This window comes from Theobroma cacao, chromosome 2, assembly GCF_000208745.1.
Source record: "Theobroma cacao cultivar B97-61/B2 chromosome 2, Criollo_cocoa_genome_V2, whole genome shotgun sequence".
NCBI classification, from domain to species: Eukaryota; Viridiplantae; Streptophyta; class Magnoliopsida; order Malvales; family Malvaceae; genus Theobroma; species Theobroma cacao.
The window spans coordinates 31,356,667-31,377,307 of record NC_030851.1 but is presented as its reverse complement, the minus strand read 5'-3'; the positions used below and the strand labels follow the sequence as shown (position 1 = coordinate 31,377,307).

General features: G+C 34.8%; 2 protein-coding genes across 2 annotated transcripts; one reads left to right on the top strand and one right to left on the bottom strand.

The window, feature by feature from the left end:
- On the top strand, window positions 2,040-3,884 carry LOC18609418 (RING-H2 finger protein ATL47). The gene has a single exon (XM_007044518.2). It carries the CDS (start codon window positions 2,643-2,645, stop codon window positions 3,804-3,806), a length of 1,164 nt encoding a protein of 387 aa, XP_007044580.2. The 5' UTR covers window positions 2,040-2,642; the 3' UTR covers window positions 3,807-3,884.
- LOC18609417 (AP-1 complex subunit gamma-2) lies at window positions 5,324-18,841 on the bottom strand. Its single transcript, XM_007044516.2, has 18 exons — window positions 18,409-18,841; window positions 16,529-16,831; window positions 16,216-16,357; window positions 15,060-15,233; window positions 14,393-14,572; window positions 13,599-13,753; window positions 13,406-13,496; window positions 12,601-12,764; window positions 12,099-12,153; window positions 10,395-10,517; window positions 10,208-10,303; window positions 9,155-9,282; window positions 8,832-8,936; window positions 8,460-8,722; window positions 7,551-7,802; window positions 7,293-7,468; window positions 6,783-6,887; window positions 5,324-5,802 (listed from the first exon to the last, which is right to left on the bottom strand). Exons 1-18 carry the CDS (start codon window positions 18,438-18,440, stop codon window positions 5,707-5,709), a joined length of 2,640 nt encoding a protein of 879 aa, XP_007044578.2. The 5' UTR covers window positions 18,441-18,841; the 3' UTR covers window positions 5,324-5,706.

The following is a 20,641-nucleotide window of genomic DNA, read 5'->3' as shown; positions in this document are numbered from 1 at the left end:
TAGAGGTTTTAATGTATTGAAATTTTTTTTTGAATTCCCAACACTTTTGATAGAATTTTAAAAAAAAATTTCTCACTTAAAAATTTCAAAAAAAAAATTGTCACTTATAAATTTTTTAATTTTCCATCATCAACCACACTCATTTACTTTGACTAACTAAAACTTAAATGATATGCGTATGATGCAAGTAAATAAATGTGACGATGCAATATGTAAATTATTTAAAATGTCATTTTTCACGCATTTTTTTTTTGGTATCCATACATGTTATTATAATTATCTAAGAATATTTTTCTTGTGAAAATAATTATTGGGATTTCCCTAGCACTTATGGTAGCATTCCATAACCATTTTCACCTAAAAAAAGTTTATGAAAATGGCCACTTGTAATTTTTCTAAAATTTCCTTTTTAGGAGGTTTTTTTTCCCTAAATAACTATTATTTTCAATTATTAAATTTTCAATTTGTAAATTTTAATTTTATCATTTTATTATCTTTTAATTACATTTTTAATAATTTCATAAATTTAAATATACAAAAACATAGAAATTAAATAGACAAAATAAAAATGGGGTAAGGCATATACCTCATGTGGGCTTGACCCATGGCAGCTGTGGATGGAGTCGAATTTGCCATTTCCTTCCTCTTCGGATATTTTTTTTTTCCTATTTAACAAAACGACGTCTTTTTGGTGACACTTTATCTAACCACCTCCCCCCTTCCTTTTTTTTTTTTGATCTTCTTCCTTTCTCAATCCAAGTGCAATTCTCTCCTTTCCTGGTCTTGGATTTGTCTCATGAAGAAAATACTGTATATGGCTATAAAAAAATGTTTTTAAACTTTACAAACGTAATTAAAAAAATGTTGCATGTGTTTTATTTATCGAATTAATTTATTAACTTTTGTTAAATAACCTTAATAAGATTATTATATATATTTATATGACAAACCTTATACTATTATATTAGTATTAAGCTTAACTAGGTTTTACTAATTAAGCTTGCCATTGTTTTCGAGCTTAGCCTAGGCATACTCAAGACCGTCCATATGAAGTTAAAGTATATAATTATTGAAAATTAAAACAATAAAAAATAGTTTTATATTGAAATACATTTGATATTTGAAAAAATGAAGTTTAAATAAAATACATACTAATCTTTTAAAGAGATGTATTACCACACTGGCGCTAGAAGTGGGTCGAGTTTGTAAGGCTTAAGTCGATCCTTTACAACTGTATAAACGTGTTCTTGCACCATTTGCAGGTTATATATGTGGATTGGAATAATCCTGGCTTTTCCTTGATCAAAAGACTAGATTTTACTTGAGTGATCCAAGCTGGAGCTTAAGTAGTCATCAAGAGGAGTCAGGATAGCTTGATTTAATTTACACCCCTAACCGACAAAGGAGGTTTGTTTCCTGGCTTTAGTGACCTTAACATTATTCATAGGCGTCAAAGAAGTTTTTGCTACAGAGACTGGTAAGTAACGACTGCATAAGCAAAGACATTAGAGGGGAGCAACATCTAAGTATGTAAAGCGATTTCCTAACAATCACATCAAGCACTTGGAAGGAAAGAAGCCCTCTGAAGTCAACCATTTTGACAAATCTTTAAGCCTTTAGTCACTAGATTAGATGATAAAAGAAAAGAAACAGTGTATTAATTAATTTCCCCAGGCTCACGCTGGCTGGCTTTTGATGTTGAAAAGATAGGTTTTACTTTTACACTCCTCTCCTACTATTTCTTGTTATTATGAATGGTGTGCTTTGTACCCAGGCCCAATCCCCTTTTCTGTGTCTGCTGGGACGGCTTGAGCGAGCAGGCCTCCCACTGATAAATTAACTGCCGAAAGTTTGTAGGGTCCTTTTCTGTCTTACAGCACGTATAGTACCAAAAATTGAGCCCCAAAACCACAATTCACAAGACAAAATGGCAATCCAAGCTGTGCCTATACCTTTTTCTTTTTTGTTTTTTGTAAAGGGATAATGCCCCCGACATAAATAAACAACTCCTATGCACAACTGCAAAACCCCGAATCATGCTAAATAACTAAACTGCCCCTGATGTTCTCTTTGGTCACCGAGCCTGTCCTCTTTGGAAGCTGCTACCTGCCACACCCTTCCTCCGTCCCTCTATCAAACAAGCAAAGCGTTCCCTTCCTAATATAAAACAATTAAAATCCCTCAATGGACTAAATGGGGTTCATTGCATCACATACTGAATCGACTTATTAAAAATGGGGTTCCACTAGTGCCAAAGTTTTCCAGTTTCTGAGGTAGGTAATCTAAAACCTTGACTCAGTTAAAAGTGTTAGAAGAGTCTTTGCCTTGTGTTCTTGTTTCACCCATCACAAGTTAGTATATTTTTTTTATTATTACCTAGTCTTCTACCTAAGCAATCCTCTTACTTGTAAATCTTAGTCAAGGTTAGATTTTTGTCACACATTATTGGCTGAACTGAGCTGGGTTTGTTGAGGGTGCAAGAAATAATGTGCCCATTGCTTGTTCAGTTTAACTTATGAGCTGGGTTTAATCTCAAAGGAAGCAAGGGAACATGGTTTCCTGAGATTCCATATAGGTGACTGGAGTTAGTTTGATCCAAGAAGGTTGAAGGAACGGGTGTTCTAGCATGCTCATTTCCTAAAATGTCTTGGATACACTCCCAAATCAGGATAAAAGATGGTCCTTTGAGTTACCATCATCACTCTCTACTTTCTTCTTATTCCTCTCCTTCCTCCTCCCCTTCATTGCCTTACAATAGTGATTACCAAAAGCAACTAAACCCTTCATCATCGTCATCTTCAGCTAGTAAAATAAGCCCAGTTGTTTTGTTCATCATAGTTGTTCTTGCTGTTATATTTTTCATATCTGGCCTTCTTCACTTGCTTGTTAGATTTCTCATGAAGCAAAGGTCTCCCTCATCAGTGTCTGAATCCAACAGATACCCTGAATTGTCAGGGTCTGATGCTTTCCAAAGACAGTTACAACAACTCTTCCATCTTCATGATTCAGGTCTAGATCAAGCTTTTATAGATGCTCTACCAGTGTTTCTTTATAAGGAAATAATGGGGTTGAAAGAGCCATTTGATTGTGCGGTGTGTCTTTGTGAATTCTTGGAACAAGACAAGTTGAGATTACTTCCTATGTGTAGTCATGCTTTTCACATAGATTGTATAGACACATGGTTGATGTCTAATTCTACTTGCCCTCTTTGTAGAGGGACCCTTTTCACATCCGGGCTTCCAATTGAAAACCCAGTTTTTGACTTTGAATATCCGAGGGACGAAAATATTTTATCAAGCAATGGCGGAAATGGGGTGTCCCTTGTCCCAAAACCAGCAGAGAATGACATTGGAAAGAGGGTGTTTTCTGTAAGACTAGGCAAATTTAGAAGTTCAAATGATGGAAGAGGAGAAGGAGAAGGAGAAGGAGAGGGTGTATTAAGAGGAGAAGGAGAGACCAGTCGCAGTAATTTGGGTGCAAGGAGATGTTACTCGATGGGGTCATACCAATATGTGGTTGCTGATTCAGACTTGCAGGTGGCTCTATGCCCCAGCAGAGGATGCAATGGTAGTGCTAGAATGAAGCTTGTGAAAGGGAGAAGTGGACAAAATGGGAATTCATCAAATGATGGGGATGTAGAGGGAAAGAAAATCAACATGAGAAGTAAAGGTGAAAGCTTTTCAGTGTCCAAGATCTGGCAATGGTCGTCTAAGAAGGGTAAATTCCCAAGTCCTTCAGATACAATAGGATCTTCCTCTGTTACTGTTGGCTTGCCATGGACTGATAGAAGAACTCAGGTTAAATGAAGTTATTTACTGTTCCTTTGTACGTCATCACATATTCAATGGATCTATACATTAAATAAAGCTTTTCCTTTTAGCGTTTCCTTTCGCTTTTCCTTCAAAGAAAATGATTCTTTACTACCGCTAATGCTGAAATATGCTTTCTTTAATGAGCGTACTTTATGACTGTACAAAATAAAAATGTTGTTACTTCATGGCAAATGGCAATGTCCTTGGTGTGTTCAGTAAAATTCCATTTAGTGCCTAATCTTAAGGCCTTTGTTTTCATCCTATGGACTGCAAATATTGATGCAAGTGATTCCTGGATTTTACTCTCTGCCAACAATATACACCAAAACAAGAATAAAACAGAAAAAGGAAGATAGGAATCACTGTGAAGTCAAATCACGTGGCGCTTTCTCTGAGCGTCTCTGCAGCCTTTTTCATTTTTTTGGGTTTTTTTTCCCTCTTTTTGCTAAGATAAATTCCCTCCCTTTGATCTTGTAAGAGGAACCTTTTTCGCTTTTGTATGATGAGGGCGGTGGGATCCCTAAAAAGTGCTTTGAGGGACTCTTGTGTGTGTGGCCATTATTTGGAAAGTTGACATCTGAGGGAGACACAAGTCTGTGGATTGTGGGGTCATCAGAGTTTTCTATAATCTAATTATAGTCCTCATCTCGTGTTTACCACATAATTAAGTGAAATGTCATGACATGGTAATATCAAATACGGTGTGCTGCTAGCAGCTTTGCATACAGTGTTTTATTCTGATACTTGGAGAATTAAGGGAACATTCATGCAGTTGGAAAAGAATGATATTAACTAAACCCCCAACAACAGTTTTTCATTAAAATGATAGAAAGATAAAATATTTGTTTAATCATAAAAGTTAATTGCATAAGTAAATATGTTTGAGAGATATTTCTATTATTTAAGGCTGATGGTTTGGTGCCCACATATGAATATAGAGAGGCAAGGCATGTGAGACTGGCACATGAGCATCCCAAAAAACATGAAGCGCAGTGCCGAGGAGGAGTGAAATAAGATGACAGCAAGTGAGGGAAAAGTCAAAGGGATGTATGAGCATGACAGGCATGAGGGTTTTGGTGAGCCACGAGATGATAATAATAATAACAACTCCATGAGAGAGAGAGAGAGAGGCACACAAGTCAAAACTTGTACCAAATGCAAATCGGTTCCATGATTGATAGCAAACGTGCATGGGTTATCGAGCTTTGGTGGAAGAATCCAAGGTTTCTTTTATGCTAGTCTTCTTTCTTTTTCCTTGTGCATTTATTTGCCTAATAGACTTCAAGTCTAAGTTAGTGTCCCTCCCTCCCTCCCTGATACCAAGCATATGCGCCTGCTCTTGGGAGATGAAGAGTAAGACCACCCAATACCCATGTGCAATTACTATAACAAATCAATTGTTCAACTATTAACATTTCAGATTTAGTCTAACCATTATCATCCCTTCTTAAGTTAGGTCTCACAAATCCCTCCTTTGCTAATAATGCTTGCTACAAATTAGATTCCCAAGGTCATAAATCCGTGCTTAAAATTGCAACAACAGCACACCTTGTACTCCAAATATAACAAATTTTCTCTTTGTACCAAAGGCAAAATTCAATTCCCACATTCCCGTCGCACAGCCAAAAAAAGGGGTTTATAATAATATACATAAATCACCTAAGAGGAGAAAAATTGTGACCCCATTTAACACAACACAGACCCCAGCAAAATCTCATGCCACTTGCTACACGCTATATGCCCCCGGATACAAGAATTGAAACCAAAGATTGCACTATCACTACAAATGATAACAACCAAGTTTCTCAGATAAAAGAAAGAAAGAAAGAAAGAAAAGGTAGTACATGAATATCTTCAACATCTCCGTAAATCAATGACCAATCAATCTCACAGGTCACAAATCACGAGGGAAATTGCTGATTTGTCCTTCTTCCAAAACGTCTTTGTTGTTCATCTTGTAAGCTATCCTTGTGCGCATTACCAAGGATTTCTGAAAGTATAATACATTTAGGAACTAAGCCTCTGTATAAAAGACACAATGAAAGAGGTGTAGCAGCAACCAAATTATTTATTACATATTGGCATACCACATTAAGAATCTCTTTCCAAACATATGTAGCAAAGACAGATTCACTGTCAATATAAGATATTTTAATTCTTTTCTTTTGCTTCAGTTCTTTTACTTTTTAAAGACAAGTCTCAGCTCTAAACGGTGCTGTTCTGCTACCCAAAGAAAATTAAAAAAAAAAAACCAAATAATTGGAAAACTAGGTGGTTAGAGACTTGAGGGAAAAAAATTTTCCTGCCTCAAGGTTCCTAGGTACTTGACTTTCTTTTCTAAGGCACAAAAGGAAATCCTAAAATTTAGGGAAATAAATTACAATCACCCCAGACCCTAAACCACTATTGTCTCCTCCATAAAAGAGAAAAAGAAAAATTGCACATACATTTCAAATCTTGGCAATAGTGGAACTACATGCAATACATCAAAAGACAGATACTTGAGTTAAACACTAATAAAAGAAACAAAATAAAGAAGCCCAAAGCATTGATAAAAATTGTGCGAAAACAGCTTCGTCGACTGACACTAGAGTCTACCAAGTGCTTAAACCCCTATGATCAGAAGTAAAAATTTGCTTTTGAATGATAAAACAACAAAATAGCATCACAAAAAGCCGAGTGGAGGATGGGTATATAGAGGACAGAGAGCATCATCATCATTACCGTAAAGCAACTTTAACTGATGGTAAAACAACTTAATATATGTGACAATATACTGAAGCTTTCTTAGTTTTTTTTTTTTTTTTGGTACAAAAGGGAGTACTATGACTCGAAGCAAGGATCTCTATCCATATCCCATCCCATCCTCACAACTTGGACTTAGCCCAAGTGGTATCTAAAGCTTTCTTTTGCTAAGTCCTGAGATTCAGAATTAGTAACATTAAGATCAATAAAACTCAGTAAACATACCTTCCCGTGTTGGCTATTAGTGACTTTCAAATTTTGTGTGATGGAACCATTACCACTTGCAGGCAAAGTATTGCTGCTGGCTGGATCCAAGTGCAACTGAAGAAACTGCAGATTTTAGAAGCAGCAAAGAATATCAGCATTACAAAGAATAGAATATGCAAAGCCTAACAAAAACTATAAAATAAGATTTACAAACTTCAATAACCTTTTAAGGAACATACAGTATTATAAATTTTTTCAAATTAATGAAGCCTAGATTTAGGAATACTACATACAAGGCTAAATAAAATAAGTATTCTTCAGGGAAAAAGAGAATAATCAGTGAGGACAGGCCCTAAGTTACAAAGTTCTTTGATTTTCGCATAAATCAATGATAAATAAAGCAACATAGGCAAAAAGTGATGATGCAAAATCTACCTCTAACAGATGGCAGTGAAACCCAATTATAAATTTCTATACTATAAGCACACCAAGTAACAGCAAGCTCTGTAAACAACCATCTTGAGTTACCTTTGGAACTGCAGCCTGGAAAAGAAAATCATTATAAACATTTGGTGATAGATTTGTAAAAGTAGCCTGGATCAACGTTGTTTGTGGGTTTCCTGGTTGCTTTGAGAAATTGAACGTCATCCTTAAGGAGCTGCTCTCATATACAACTAGAGATGGATAAGCTGGACCATTTTCCTCTGCCCAAAGAAAAGAAAACTATAACTACTTTGTCAACTACAAATCCACAACATCTGCCAAACAGGGTTCCAAAAATTTTACCATGCTTTTGAGGACTGGGGCCAAACCCATCCAATAAATCCATCATTGAAGCAGCACTCGCAGGAGAAGTGGCATTTGGAGAAAGTAAGGAAAGCGATGTGAGGCCATTTAAGTTAGCAAGTGGTGCTTTATTGTCTTGGCTGGAGGATAATATGTCAGAAGTAGATGAGCTGCTTTGTGCAGGAGGCAATGTTCCAAGTGACAAAAGATCCAGCAGAACATCTGTACCAGCTTTTGGAGGCTGACTTGTGCCTAAACAGTCAGAATAAAATCAAGCTCTTTTAATCAACAGGAAAGAAGTGATAAGTCACTGAAAATTATTCACTTTTAACAGTGAACGAAACATCTAAGATTTTTATCCCATGCAATACAAAGTTCTCTTTTTGGAATGATGGCCATAAAAACAATGACTAAGAAATAACTTCTTTTCTTTGGCGTTGTTACACTCTCAAAACAAATGTCAATTTAAGTAATTATTCAAGGTAACCATCATCATATCCATTATACATTCAAAACCAATTTGGAATTCCAAATTATAATTATAGGAAATCAAATTTAAAAAGTAATTTTATTATGTTCTTCTATAGAACAGTCCAAATAGTTGGTTTGAGTCACAAAGTTTAGAGCCTACTGATTTCAATCAACAGGTGTTTGCCTGAAATAGTCTCCTCTATGATTATCAGATATAGATGATTAATTCTCATCAAGTCAGAGATCCATAAAATGGATGAAACACCAAATATGTGGATCTTGAACAGACTCATTACTCTGAAATGCTAACTTCCAAAATTTACACTGCAAAATCCTAAGAGCTTGAACAATAAGGTCGTTCAAAACAGAAGCATGCTTGAAAAAAAAAATTTACTCCTCAAATGTTTCTCAAGATGCACAACTATGGATTCAACTAACCTGATGGTGCTGAAGCTGGTGATAAATCAACACCAAGAAGATCCTGAAGAAAATCACCACCAGAAGAACTAGGTGCAGGGACATCATCTGAACTTAGGTCAAGTAAGTCTGCAATAGGAGCTGCAGCTGGTTTAGCAATTCCATTTGGAAGATTACGTGGTGCCCCAGTGGAAGAAGTTGAAACAGCTGATGGCAAGGAGCCAGCCCTCCTTCCACTGAAAGTTGCCTCATCCAAAACTGGCATCCTTTCAACCAGTGCAGATCTATACAAATTTATCCATCAGCTATGTAATTCATAACCATACCACAATGCGGGAAACCATCTAAAAGCTAATGAGGTAAAACACAAAACAACTTTTCTAAATCATATACCTAATGTTCTGATGCTTCTGAAGAATACAATTAAATTCAATAGATCGTTGCTGCAACTCAAGCACAAGGTTTCCTTTGTTTTGGACAATTATATCCCTGATCCTCCTGCAGATAGCAATCAATGAAAATTTATCATTTTCGTGCCATATAAACATATAAGAAGAAATTCTACAACTAATTAATGCATAAATTTCACAATAATTAGGATGGTAAAACCAAATTGCCAAGATCATTTAACCCCTACACCAAGCTAAGAGGCCAGTGGAAACATATAATCATGGGGAATGAGTGTGATAATGCATGCTGGCAAAACATTAACATACTCTGAACAAGAAGGAAAACGAGAAGAGAGCTTCAACAGAGCAATCAAAGCCATCGCTTTAGTAGTGAGATCAGAACTATGACGCTTAACAGCAACCTCTATGGCATCCACAGCATCAGACTCTGTTACCTGCTTAGGAAATAAAAAATGACTGAAGTCAAACAGTATTGGAACATGCAGAGTGATAGGTCTAAAAGTTCAATTTAGTTAATGCAGCCATTGGACAAAAGAACAGGACCCTGACATGGAGGACTTTCAGCTCAGCAAAAAGCAAGTTAAGAATCAAATTAGTTTAACAATCATCCTGGATTTATGTGAGTCCGCAGAAAAGACCCAGAGTGACAAAGCACTCCATTGCATGACTCCTGTTATTTCATCTGATTGCAAGCAAACTCATAATATTTCAACCAGCAATAACAGAAAAAATACTTAAACAAGAAATTTTGAATAAAAACAGAAGGTACATTGAAATTCCTTGTAAAGAAGGGAATTGAATGGTTCCTTCCCCATTTCTAGATCTGCAAATCACATCGTCCGTAAGTCCAAAATCAAGCCATACTTGGTATTAGATTATTTTGATTAATTTTATCTTTAGAATAGATTTATCCCTCAGTAGCCAAAATGAATTTGATTGTTATAAAACAAACTTCAACCAGGAAATATTTCAGTTATAACCACTCTAAATGAAAATGAAAACTCCGAAAGAAAAATCTAGAAAATTCACTATTTGATGAAGCAAAAGGAATAGCTTCCATGTTCTTTACTACCAGTTAAACAAACAATTGATTACTGATTCCCTTTACAGCTGATCAATTACTTTTAAATTCAATTTAACAGCAAACATGGCATAAGTCTTGAAGTCATAAATTTATGAAAATCTTTGCAGAAAAGGTCCTAATCAACTTTCTTCAATTAGAAGCTTCCCTATACATACTCAAGTTCATATAACACAGCCTATTACCTGGCTGGCATTTCCCTTTTTCTGACAGTGTAGAAGCACAACATGTAGACAGTAAGTGCATGCAAACTAATCCATGGATAAGGATGCACTTACAGTTATTGGGTCTTCAATATCAAGCATCCCAATATTATTCACCAACATGTCACCATATTCACCAATACACCAAACTGCCACTCGAACAAGTGTTTCCTAACGGAAATATCAATATGCATTTGAATAATTAAGCAGATAAAGAGTATCAAATTCAGACAGATATAACATCCAAAATAACAAAAAATACCTGTTCTGTTGATGTTTGCAATGCTCTGTACAATGCCCTGACTGTATATCCATGGAGGTCAGTAGCATTACTTATGACAACAATAAGGGCATGCCAGACTTCATCTTTTACAAAATTTCCAGCCTACCAAGCAAAGGATAAATATCAGTACTCTTGGAAAAAAAAATATTTAATAGAAACGTTAAAAGAGCTACAAAGATAATTAACAAATGTGGCAGTTCCCAAAAAATGGTAAAGGTTCATCCTCACTCCCTTTTTCTCTCCTAACTAAAATTTTGTTTAGTAGAAACAAGAATAGAAATCCAGCAGATCGTGGAGATTCTCACACTAGGCAAGGGAAAAGAACAAGCGTTCAATCAGTTACTTGAATGTTTGTGGCCAATGGCCCAATTTTTTTATTGACACTTTAGTTTCATCAATAAAATGTGAAAACATAGACATAGCAAAATGCAAATATAGTACCGGGTAAGATAGACACTGGCTTACATCCCATTTCCCACACTTCCCAGCAAATTATAATGCCTATTCTTCCGAATTTTCGCCCAATTTATTTTTGCCTTCTTTAATCATCCATCTTCATCTATAATATAGTTTTTAATAAAAAAACCTTCATATGGTCTACATGCATTAATCAGCGACTAAACTACTAACTTTCACAGGGTTCCAAAAGTGTTTGCTTTTCTGTTATGCCCTAGGTCCCAAAACCACTAACCCAGCAACTTTTCCAGATCCAAACCACTGGTCTTGATTAAGCTCAAGTTATTAGTAGTGGTGGCTTGAAGCCTCATATGGATTTCAATAATTTCGTCAATCACATTCCTAAATCCTAATTGACATAGAAAGAGCATCACAACCCTCCCCACTGAAATCCTTCATATTTTCATTGGGTCATACTTTACAATTATAAGTAAAACCAAAAGGACCAAGACCATACCAGCAGCCAACCAGACTACAACATGATCTAAATACCATATGCAATGGCCCAGCAATGTTTCAGGCCTAAACCACCAATTCTTAAAAGTAAAAAGCTTAAAGTCAAGTTGTTAAAAGTGAGTAACTAGAAGCCTTATGCGGTTTTCATTAATGCTATTTACTCCTATCTGATGGAATATTCCACTTCAGCCTTTTATAGTTCATTCACTCAAAAGCAACAAGCAGCAAAAGTAATAGCTGAGACAGGTTCAACCACTAGGTTTAACTTGAAAAATCAAGCGGATGGACTTATGCAGATTGACAGCGAACTTGGCATCACTTGGCCAACATTACACAAAAAAGAAGCATTAATATTGCAAATTATTTTTATAAACTATCACTTAAATGATGCAAGCATGTATTTCTCTTTTGTTTGCAAGGATTAAAACACAACAAGGTCATAATGTTCAACAAAGAAGGTTTGTAATCAAATGAGCAAAGATGAAGACAAAATTTACACCTTTAACTAATGGACTGACATGCAAAACATGAGATAATCATGAATCAACAATTAAAACGATAAGCATCGATGAAATGATAATGTAACAAACAATAGTAAGAAAATGTAAAGTATTGCAAGACCTACTCAAAGGAACAAAGACAGCAATGGATGCAACTCAAACAAGAGAGAATATAGTCACGAAAGAGGAACATGGACAGGGATGAATACAGTGGAATACAATAATTAAAGCATCTTTACTGCTAAAATGATGCTATGAATGACAACAATACCTCAGAAAGAACTTTGAGCATCTGATCAATGTACCAAATCTTCTCTGGGGAAAACCTGAGGCAACAAAAATGATTGTTAATGGACAAAACAATGCTGCAAAGAACTTCCCAAACAAATCTTTCAGCATACTGTCACCATTCAACAGAAAAAGGTTGCCCAATTAACCACAAGAAAAATATCATCCAACATAAAGAGATAAGTAAAAGGAACTTCTATAAATTAATAAAGCAAGCAATCCATTAAAATAGACAAGATCAAATCAATTATGTGAAATAACTGCCTTCTCCAGGAGTAAGAACCAACCCTTTTAAACTGTCCTAAAAAATGGGGTTGGAGGAAGAAGAATACATGGCATATACAGCTACATACATCTATGTATGCATGTACATATCTAAGCACATACACGCAATATATGAAAGTACTGAGCCAAGACAAAGCATAGCAGACATTAAAAGCTAAAGTAGCACTTCTCATGTAACTAACAAATAGTTTATAACTTACTTTTCAACGAGGGAGCAAATCTTGGCAGTAAGATCTCCCTTAAATTCTTGATCGCTTACTTCCAAATATTCAATTAGCTCTTTTGTCAAAGGCTTCACATTGTTTTCATTCACTAGCAGGTATACAAGTTCAAGTGCCCTTTTCTGAATTGAAGCATCTGAATCCTGGAAAAAGAAAATGTCAAATCAAAAACTTCTTTAGTTGCACATTAGAAAACCAACTTTTTGACACTAATGGCACTTCATCATTAAATCAGAGTCCACGTCAAAAGCAACTAAGAAAATGCTGGAAACTCTTTTTTATTGGATAGAGTACCAAGGATCAAACATAGGATCTCTACCCAATTCCTACTCCACCCCAACCCTGATTCAAGCCCAAAGGGCAATGCTGGAAATAGCTACAGCTCTAAAAATTGAATCCCTATATATCTGTCCAAATATCAATCAAAACACAAGGAGAGTAACCAACCAAATATATATATCATAGCAGTCACATATAAGACAACTTAAGGATTCCCTAAGATAAAACATAAAAATAAAAAGAAGAGAGACAGCTTAGAGGGTCTTTACCCTTAAGGTCAAAAATAAAAGATCCAGTGATATCCATATAGAGAACTAGTCCTCACTGCTTTAGCAAGTAATAAGAGAGTCTTTATCCCTCACATATGGGATACATCAAAGGTAGCAATAAATAACAGAACCAGAGAATCAGGAAACCAAAGCTGAACTCCTTGAGTGAGCAAGAATTAAATCAGAAACCTTTTTGTGAATCATCAAACATGAAATTAAATATCCTCAGCCAATACCTTTACACATTCCAAAATTGTTGCCCTGTGCCTCTGCACCGCTTGAGCATCCACCATCATAGCCTTCATAAGCATGTTTAAAGCAACATATCTGAAAAAATGTGCAAGGTTCAGTTTCATAATATAATAGATCAACAAGGAAATAGAGTAGCAAGAGACATACAAAATCAAGATAACATTTGAAAGAGTTTACCTAATATTATTGTCACGATTTGACAAGAATCTTCCCAGGATATTAATAGCAAGCACACGTAAACCACCATTATCTTCAATGCTCATGATGGTTTCAACACATTCATAAAGAATAGCATTTCCTGCATTTTTGTTTGACTCGGTTTTCGTTGCCACCTAAGGGGAAAAAGAAGCAAATTCCATAAACAAAAACGAGATCTAACACTGTCAAATCAGTAGACAAAGGAAAACCTTAACCTCATCAAGAGATGAAATGTTGTTGAAACCATGAAAGGAGTTCTCTGCAACATTTTTAGCTTCTACTTTTATTGCCAGAAATCAGCTTTTGAAGCAATATCCAATATACCCCATATAGTATACCATATTAGCAATGAATATGCCCCGACCAATTTCATTGAGGTTGTTCTCATGAGCAGGAGCAAGATTTGAGTGGAATATCCAATGTATTTTCTACAAGGACAGAACTTGTATACTTTCATCATGCAATACCATCTTATATCATATTATGAAACAATAAATCCCATTCCTTCAATAAAGCAATCTTTTTTTTTTTTTGCTTTCACAACAGTTTTTTCAGAACCTTCACTAAGAAAATCTGGTGTAGTACTGCCATAGGCATGCACATGAAATTTACAGCAAAAGAAAGAGATGCAAACAAAAACCCTAATGTCGTTACTAATTGGTGAGATAAACAATAAATATATAGAATATTCATCATCCTTAAATACTTCTTTCAGGACTTTGAAGATATTACGATAAAAATAGATAGGTCACAGGAAAAACAACACAACTGACCTGAGCCAGTATGTCATTCATACAGTCACTAGCATCAGCATCTCCCTGACCCAATATCCGCAGAAGTTTCAGCAATCTTATATGAAGAAAGGGATCTGTAATGCCAGCAATGTCATACTCAGGTGCATAGGGACTGTTCGCAATATCCCTCAGAGTTTTGACCAAACCATCAGTACACTTCTGCAATGATGATTAAAGAAGTTATTATCACAATTAGAAAGCTGACCACATATCCATTTTGACAAGTGAACATGGTAGTTCTTCCTCTGTTAATGCATGACTCTAAACCTAAACAAGTTCATGACTCCTACATGACTCCTACAGAAACCAAATTGCAAAATTAGCCTGAAGAATGTATCTTAGCACCAAGAGATACCCCAAAGTTTAGGACAAAACACCAGTAAACTTGATCCTTTTTCTCAATCCTTTTGATAGTCAGTACTCTTCAGCCAGAAACAGTATAAAAGGATTGCTGGCAAAGTAGACTGCTATGCCAGCATAGACTCTCCAAGAAAACCAGAGCAGGAACTAAATATTTACAAAAATTTTGTTCATGATACCTTTTTTCCGCATGGGCAAACAAGCATAGCAAAAAATTTATGCACTCAATAGAGTTTTGTATTTCTGATACTATAGCTATGTACTAAAAAAGCCATAACCAATTTACCTTTCTAAAATATTCAAGGGCTTCTGAACTGACTTTACATAGATCTGTACAAAGTTGAACTCCTGTTATTAGGACTCCATGATGCTTTTCTTTAAGTAGGGAAGCAGCAGGATTTATAAAGTTTTCTGCCAGGTCTGGAACTTTCTTTATGATCCGTATGGAGCACAATGCTGCCTACAAACAACAAATAGAGTCAACAGGAGTTAGAGATTGACGAGCACTAAAGAAAATGAAAGATAACCTACAAATTATCAAATAATGTGCACAATGTGAATTCATAACCAAACAGCACTTGCTAGGGGGGAAGGAAAAAAAAATCAGGAATTGCAGTCAGTGCGCAGAAGAAAATGAAAGATAACCTACACTTTACCATATCATGTGCATGATAAGAATTCATAACCAAACACCACTTGCTAGGGGGAAAAAAGAAGAAAAAAAGCAAGAAACCTGTTTAGTGAAATCAATACTTTCATATACAAATGAGTAATTGTAGATGAACCAATTTAGTACATCAGAAAAATGCCTTCACAGAATTGCTGGCAAAGGGTAAATAGATGTCTTTCCCTCAAACCATCAAACAGGCAAAATTGAAGTTTGACTTTCTTGGAGTCACTACAACATCAGACTCAGGGGGTAACGTATGTTGGCATTTTCCCTTGAATGACTATATGCTGCAAATTCTTCTGTTTACGATAAAAGGACAAAGAAATATCCAGATTTCATAAAAATAGCTGCCATATGAAGATTGCAGAATATCATTCAACAAATATCACACTATCTATGAGGTAGTAACATACTTACATCACATAGTTGAGGTCTCAGTCTTATGGCATATAGTACTTAATCATGAAATTACATGGATGTTTTTAACCTTTGTATTGACAAAATTACAAAGGCATTATTAGAAAGAAATAAAGAACACAAACCATAAACCTTGGAATGCTCATCAAAACAACTCAAAACTTTCCAATTCCTGTAGAAGAAAGGAGGTTGGAGAAGTTGAAATTTTTTAAGAGGGATACTCAGTAAGGTTTAAGCATAAGAAATTCACAAATTCTGGAGTCCAGCGGCCTCCTTTTCCTCCTTTACTTTACATCTCACCAAAATCAGAATCTGTGGCTTACAGGACCTTAAATAAAGAGTAGGACACACTTACCTTCTTCCGGATATTTGGATCTCGAAACTGCAGCAATCTTTCTACTTCTGGTGCAAGATCACGGGCCATTTCTGCTGAACAAATATTTCCAAGAGCACAAAGAGCAAGTCCTACAATATACTGGTTTGAATGATTGAGATCTCTTTGTAAAAGTTAAGGTTCCAGCAAAGTAAAGTAAATATGTCCATTTTCTTAATTTTACCCTAGTAATACCACATAATCAGGGACAACGCTATTCCTCCAGAAAAGAAATGATAAAAGGGAAAAGGAAATGGGAACAAATTAAGCTTGAGAAAGTCTACACATAGGATACTGCTTTAATGAGTTTGTGACCAACATCAGAACTTCTTGTCTTTCATCAAGAAGCAACATAAGGCCAAGATACCCAATCCTCTTCTCCGGAAATCCAGCAGATGCAATCAACTTCAGGCACTCCATTTGGCCAAAATGAGTGGGATATCCAAGCATTTGAATAAACATGAGCTTTGCCAGGTTACGGTGCCTATAATCTTGATCATTTTCATTAATTGCAGCACGAATTGCAGCACACTCTTTCCTTACAACAGCACGTTCTTCTGCTGCAGTTTTGCATGCTCGTATGGCCCGTATCATGTCCCTGCATTGAGCAGTAAGTTTGACCATTTTTAATTAGTGTGCATATAGTCAATTCAATCATTTAGATTCATCAGCATTACTTAGGACAGAAAATGCACAAAAGATGTCTTACTCACTAATCAGATTCAGGCAGTTTTAAGCAAAAATGAAATTATACCATTGATAGAAAATCATTAAAGGAAAAAAAACATTCTGAGTAACCAACCATATGTCCTGACTGAAAAGAAACTTTCCATACTAGGATGTGAGCATTAATGGTCCCCTTTCCTTTTTTTTTTCCTATAAAAAACTTATATAGCTTACAGACCCCTTTTTCCAAATATAAACAAACAGTTCTTGTCAACAATTTCCTGAACATGAAATATTCACAGATGCTTATGAGAGACGAGAACATATATTTCCAGTTACTAGTTAGTTCCTGAAAAGCAACACTCACTACTGATCAGTCCATATGGGAAGCCACTCAAGAATAAAGTTATCTAACGAAAAAAGACAAGGAGATCAAAATCTTCAAATCCATGAAATATGGGTGAATCCAGTAATCTAATGCAAAGTACTGACTCAGAAGTTCCATGACAGCGTATGGAGATTATCATTCACAACCAGATCTGCCAACCAGATTCTTTTGCTATCTCAAATTTTTTTAATGGTGTTAAACCTAAATAGAGACAAATACAACTATTAGGTTCCATTGCAACAGACACAGGCACCTTCTACAATCACCTAGCAGTCTCCCTGAGGAAAAATGAAAAGAAAAGTAATCTAATTTTACAAGCTGTGCCTAAAAGTGTTATAAGTTGTACAAATCAGTTTTGACATACAACCAACAGAATAACAAGTACAACCATGTAACCAAGTTATTCAGATTGTACTTCAGGTAACCATATTGGACTGGATACTTACATACATGACTACCTATGACTGTATGTTATATTTAAATTACCACTCTCTCAAACTATTGCCACTACTTACTCATGTTTAAAAGTTCAACATAGCGTAGTATCAAAATTCCAAGAATAAACTGCATAACTTTCATTTATAGAATGCAAGAAGAGGAGAAAGTAAGGCTGTTAGTACTAAACCAGCCAATAGATTGGTTTCCCTCTAGAAAATAGGACCTTCTGGCACCAATGCTATTTGGCGCATCATTTCATACTATCAATATTCATGAAAAACAATAGATCAAGCCACTCTTAAACCAATCACTGAATGGGTTCGTCTTAACTGCAGACATTTCTACATTTTCATCAATAGTTGCAACTAACTCAAAGCACATCAAGAAGAAAAGGCAAAGCCAACTCGAAGAACCAAATTATGAAACCAAAACAAGTTGACGAACTCCACTTAGCTCTAAATTCAGATGCTATCACCTCTTAAGTTGTACAAATTATAACCGAACTCACATAATTTCAACCACGGCAATCAAAACAACCACAATTGAACCAAACCCCAGCTCTTTTAATCATAAGACCAATCAATTCAATTTAAAAAATAACGTGTTCTTGATCTGATTTTCAAATTAAAAGGAAAAGGGAGAAATTAAAAGAAGAAATGGTAACAGTAGAAACTGGAGCTCACCGTAGACGGGTACCGGACGAGAAAGGATTCATAATTGGGTCCAGGGTTGAAGCTTTGTAGAGAGCTCAAATCAGATCCAATCAAATTAAAACTAAAGCAAATGCTGAGACCAAATCAATCGACAAATTCACCCCAACGGAATTAAATCGATTTTGTTTCCCGATTCTAAGAATCTGTAATTCAAGATTTAAATGTTGGAATTGGGAGATCTAAGAAAGAGAACCCAACAGAGATTTGGATCTGAGCGACAGAGAAACGAAGTCTCCGTTTTCCTTTTCTTTTCTATTTCCCAGTGACGATGAAAATGCTGGCTGGTTCATTTGTCTTTGTAAAAAAAACACAAAACGAAACGGGAACTGGGAAAGGAAAAAAGAGAGCACTCAAATTTTCATTTGCGACTTGCGACTGATGGGTGGATCCCCCGCGGGTAACATGAAAAAATGACTCGAGATCTGCTATTGGGTCAAATTTACTTATTTCATCTTCGGCTTCATGTTGTTACGGGTCAAGGCGTGATTTCATTGGCCTGTGAAATGTTTGTAAATGACGGCCAAGGAACGAAGTCGATGTCCACTTATTAAACGTTTTTCCTTCCTCTTTTATTTATTTATTTATTTATTTATTGTTTAAGACTGTCATTGCACCCAATTTTACTATTTTCACAAGTGATGGGCTCACGATTTGGAAAATTACAGCTACCACCTCCGGATTTGTTTTCTTACTATTACAATAAAAGGTTTTGATAATAATATTAGCAATTTTTTCTTAATTTATTATCTCAAAATCTCTTTTATGGATAAACATTTACATATATCTATACCAGTGATATTATGAAGGGTAGGTTTGTTTTATAAGCAAAAAGGATATAACACTTAAAAAAATCACCTTTCAAAAAAAATTTTAAAAATCTCTTAAATAAATTTTTTATTCTTTCATCGTATTAAATCAAACTCTTATGCTTCCAGGATTATTAATTAATTAACGTTGGTCAAAACATCATTTGTAATTTTATGCCACTCAGTGATGAGATTTCATAATAGACGGCGACTTAATATGATTACATGATCATGTGGTATTTTTTACTATTCATATTAAGGTCATGTAAGTATAAAATGATAAGTGATTTTTTAATTAATGATAACTTTTAGCTATAAGAGTCTATTTTACTTGAAATAAAAATATATAAACTTAATTGAGTATAATAGAAAAATAAAATTTTATTTAAATTTTTTTGAATAATTTAGGAAATTTCTAAAGTATTATACCAATGGAAAAATGAATAATTTTTGTCTACCATTACCAAAATAAATGAATTTATTCTAGACGTATTCTTTGCATTAAATTCTTAATTTTTTTATAAAAGATTGTAAAATATAAGATTTCTATTGTTTGTGCTTAATTTCTAAAAAAAAAATCTGCATTTAACTATCAACTTCTGTGAATTGTGTTAAGAATACTTATTTTATTTTATTTTTTTAAATGTCTATTTGGATTTATTTTTTATACATAAAAAAAATCATACATGGCATTAAATGTTAATTTAAACTTTTAGCGTCAATAATAATAAAATTTTGGTCAAAATACTCATCAAGTCCCTATACTCATGCATTTGTCCAATTTAATCCATATACTCAAAATCGAAGTAATTTAGTTTCTTAATTTTGAGAATTGCTCTAATTTAGTCTCTTCCCTTAACGACATCTAATTTTTCCATTAAAGGTGATGGCATAGTGCTGACGTGTTACTTTTTTTTTTAAATAGTTTTTTTTTTATAATTGAGGGAGGGGAGATTCGAACTCTACTCTTTAAGTAGGGGATCATGCATCAACTAATGAGTCAAATACTCGAGTGCACTGACGTGGTACTTTTGATGACATTGCAATGTCATATTACATTAACATGATAACGTGGCAGTACCCCATGGCATTAATATGATGATGTGGAATGCTGACATGACCTTAACATGCTAACATGTTGGTGCCACATGTAAATGTTGATATGGTAGATCGAGAAAAAAATTTTTAGAGATAAAATTTGTGTCACGTCATAGAAATTAAATTGAACAAAAATTATAGTATAGGGACTAAATTGAATAAAATAAAAATATTTAGGAACTAAATTAAAAAAAATATTTCAAAAATACAAATATTTAAGTAGATGATATATATACTTATTAATAAGTCAAATATTTAAGTGTAAAAGATTTATAGTGTTAAAATATATATATATATAT

Excerpts from the sequence above, each read along its gene's own strand:
- LOC18609418 (XM_007044518.2), top strand. The coding sequence starts at position 2,643 with ATGTCTTGGATACACTCCCAAATCAGGATAAAAGATGGTCCTTTGAGT.
- LOC18609417 (XM_007044516.2), bottom strand. The coding sequence starts at position 18,440 with ATGAATCCTTTCTCGTCCGGTACCCGTCTACG. Across the intron at positions 8,937-9,154 it reads CGTTTTCCTTCTTGTTCAGA|GAGGATCAGGGATATAATTG; the intron begins GTATGTTAATGT and ends TGCTATCTGCAG. Across the intron at positions 6,888-7,292 it reads TCCAGGCTGCAGTTCCAAAG|TTTCTTCAGTTGCACTTGGA; the intron begins GTAACTCAAGAT and ends TAAAATCTGCAG.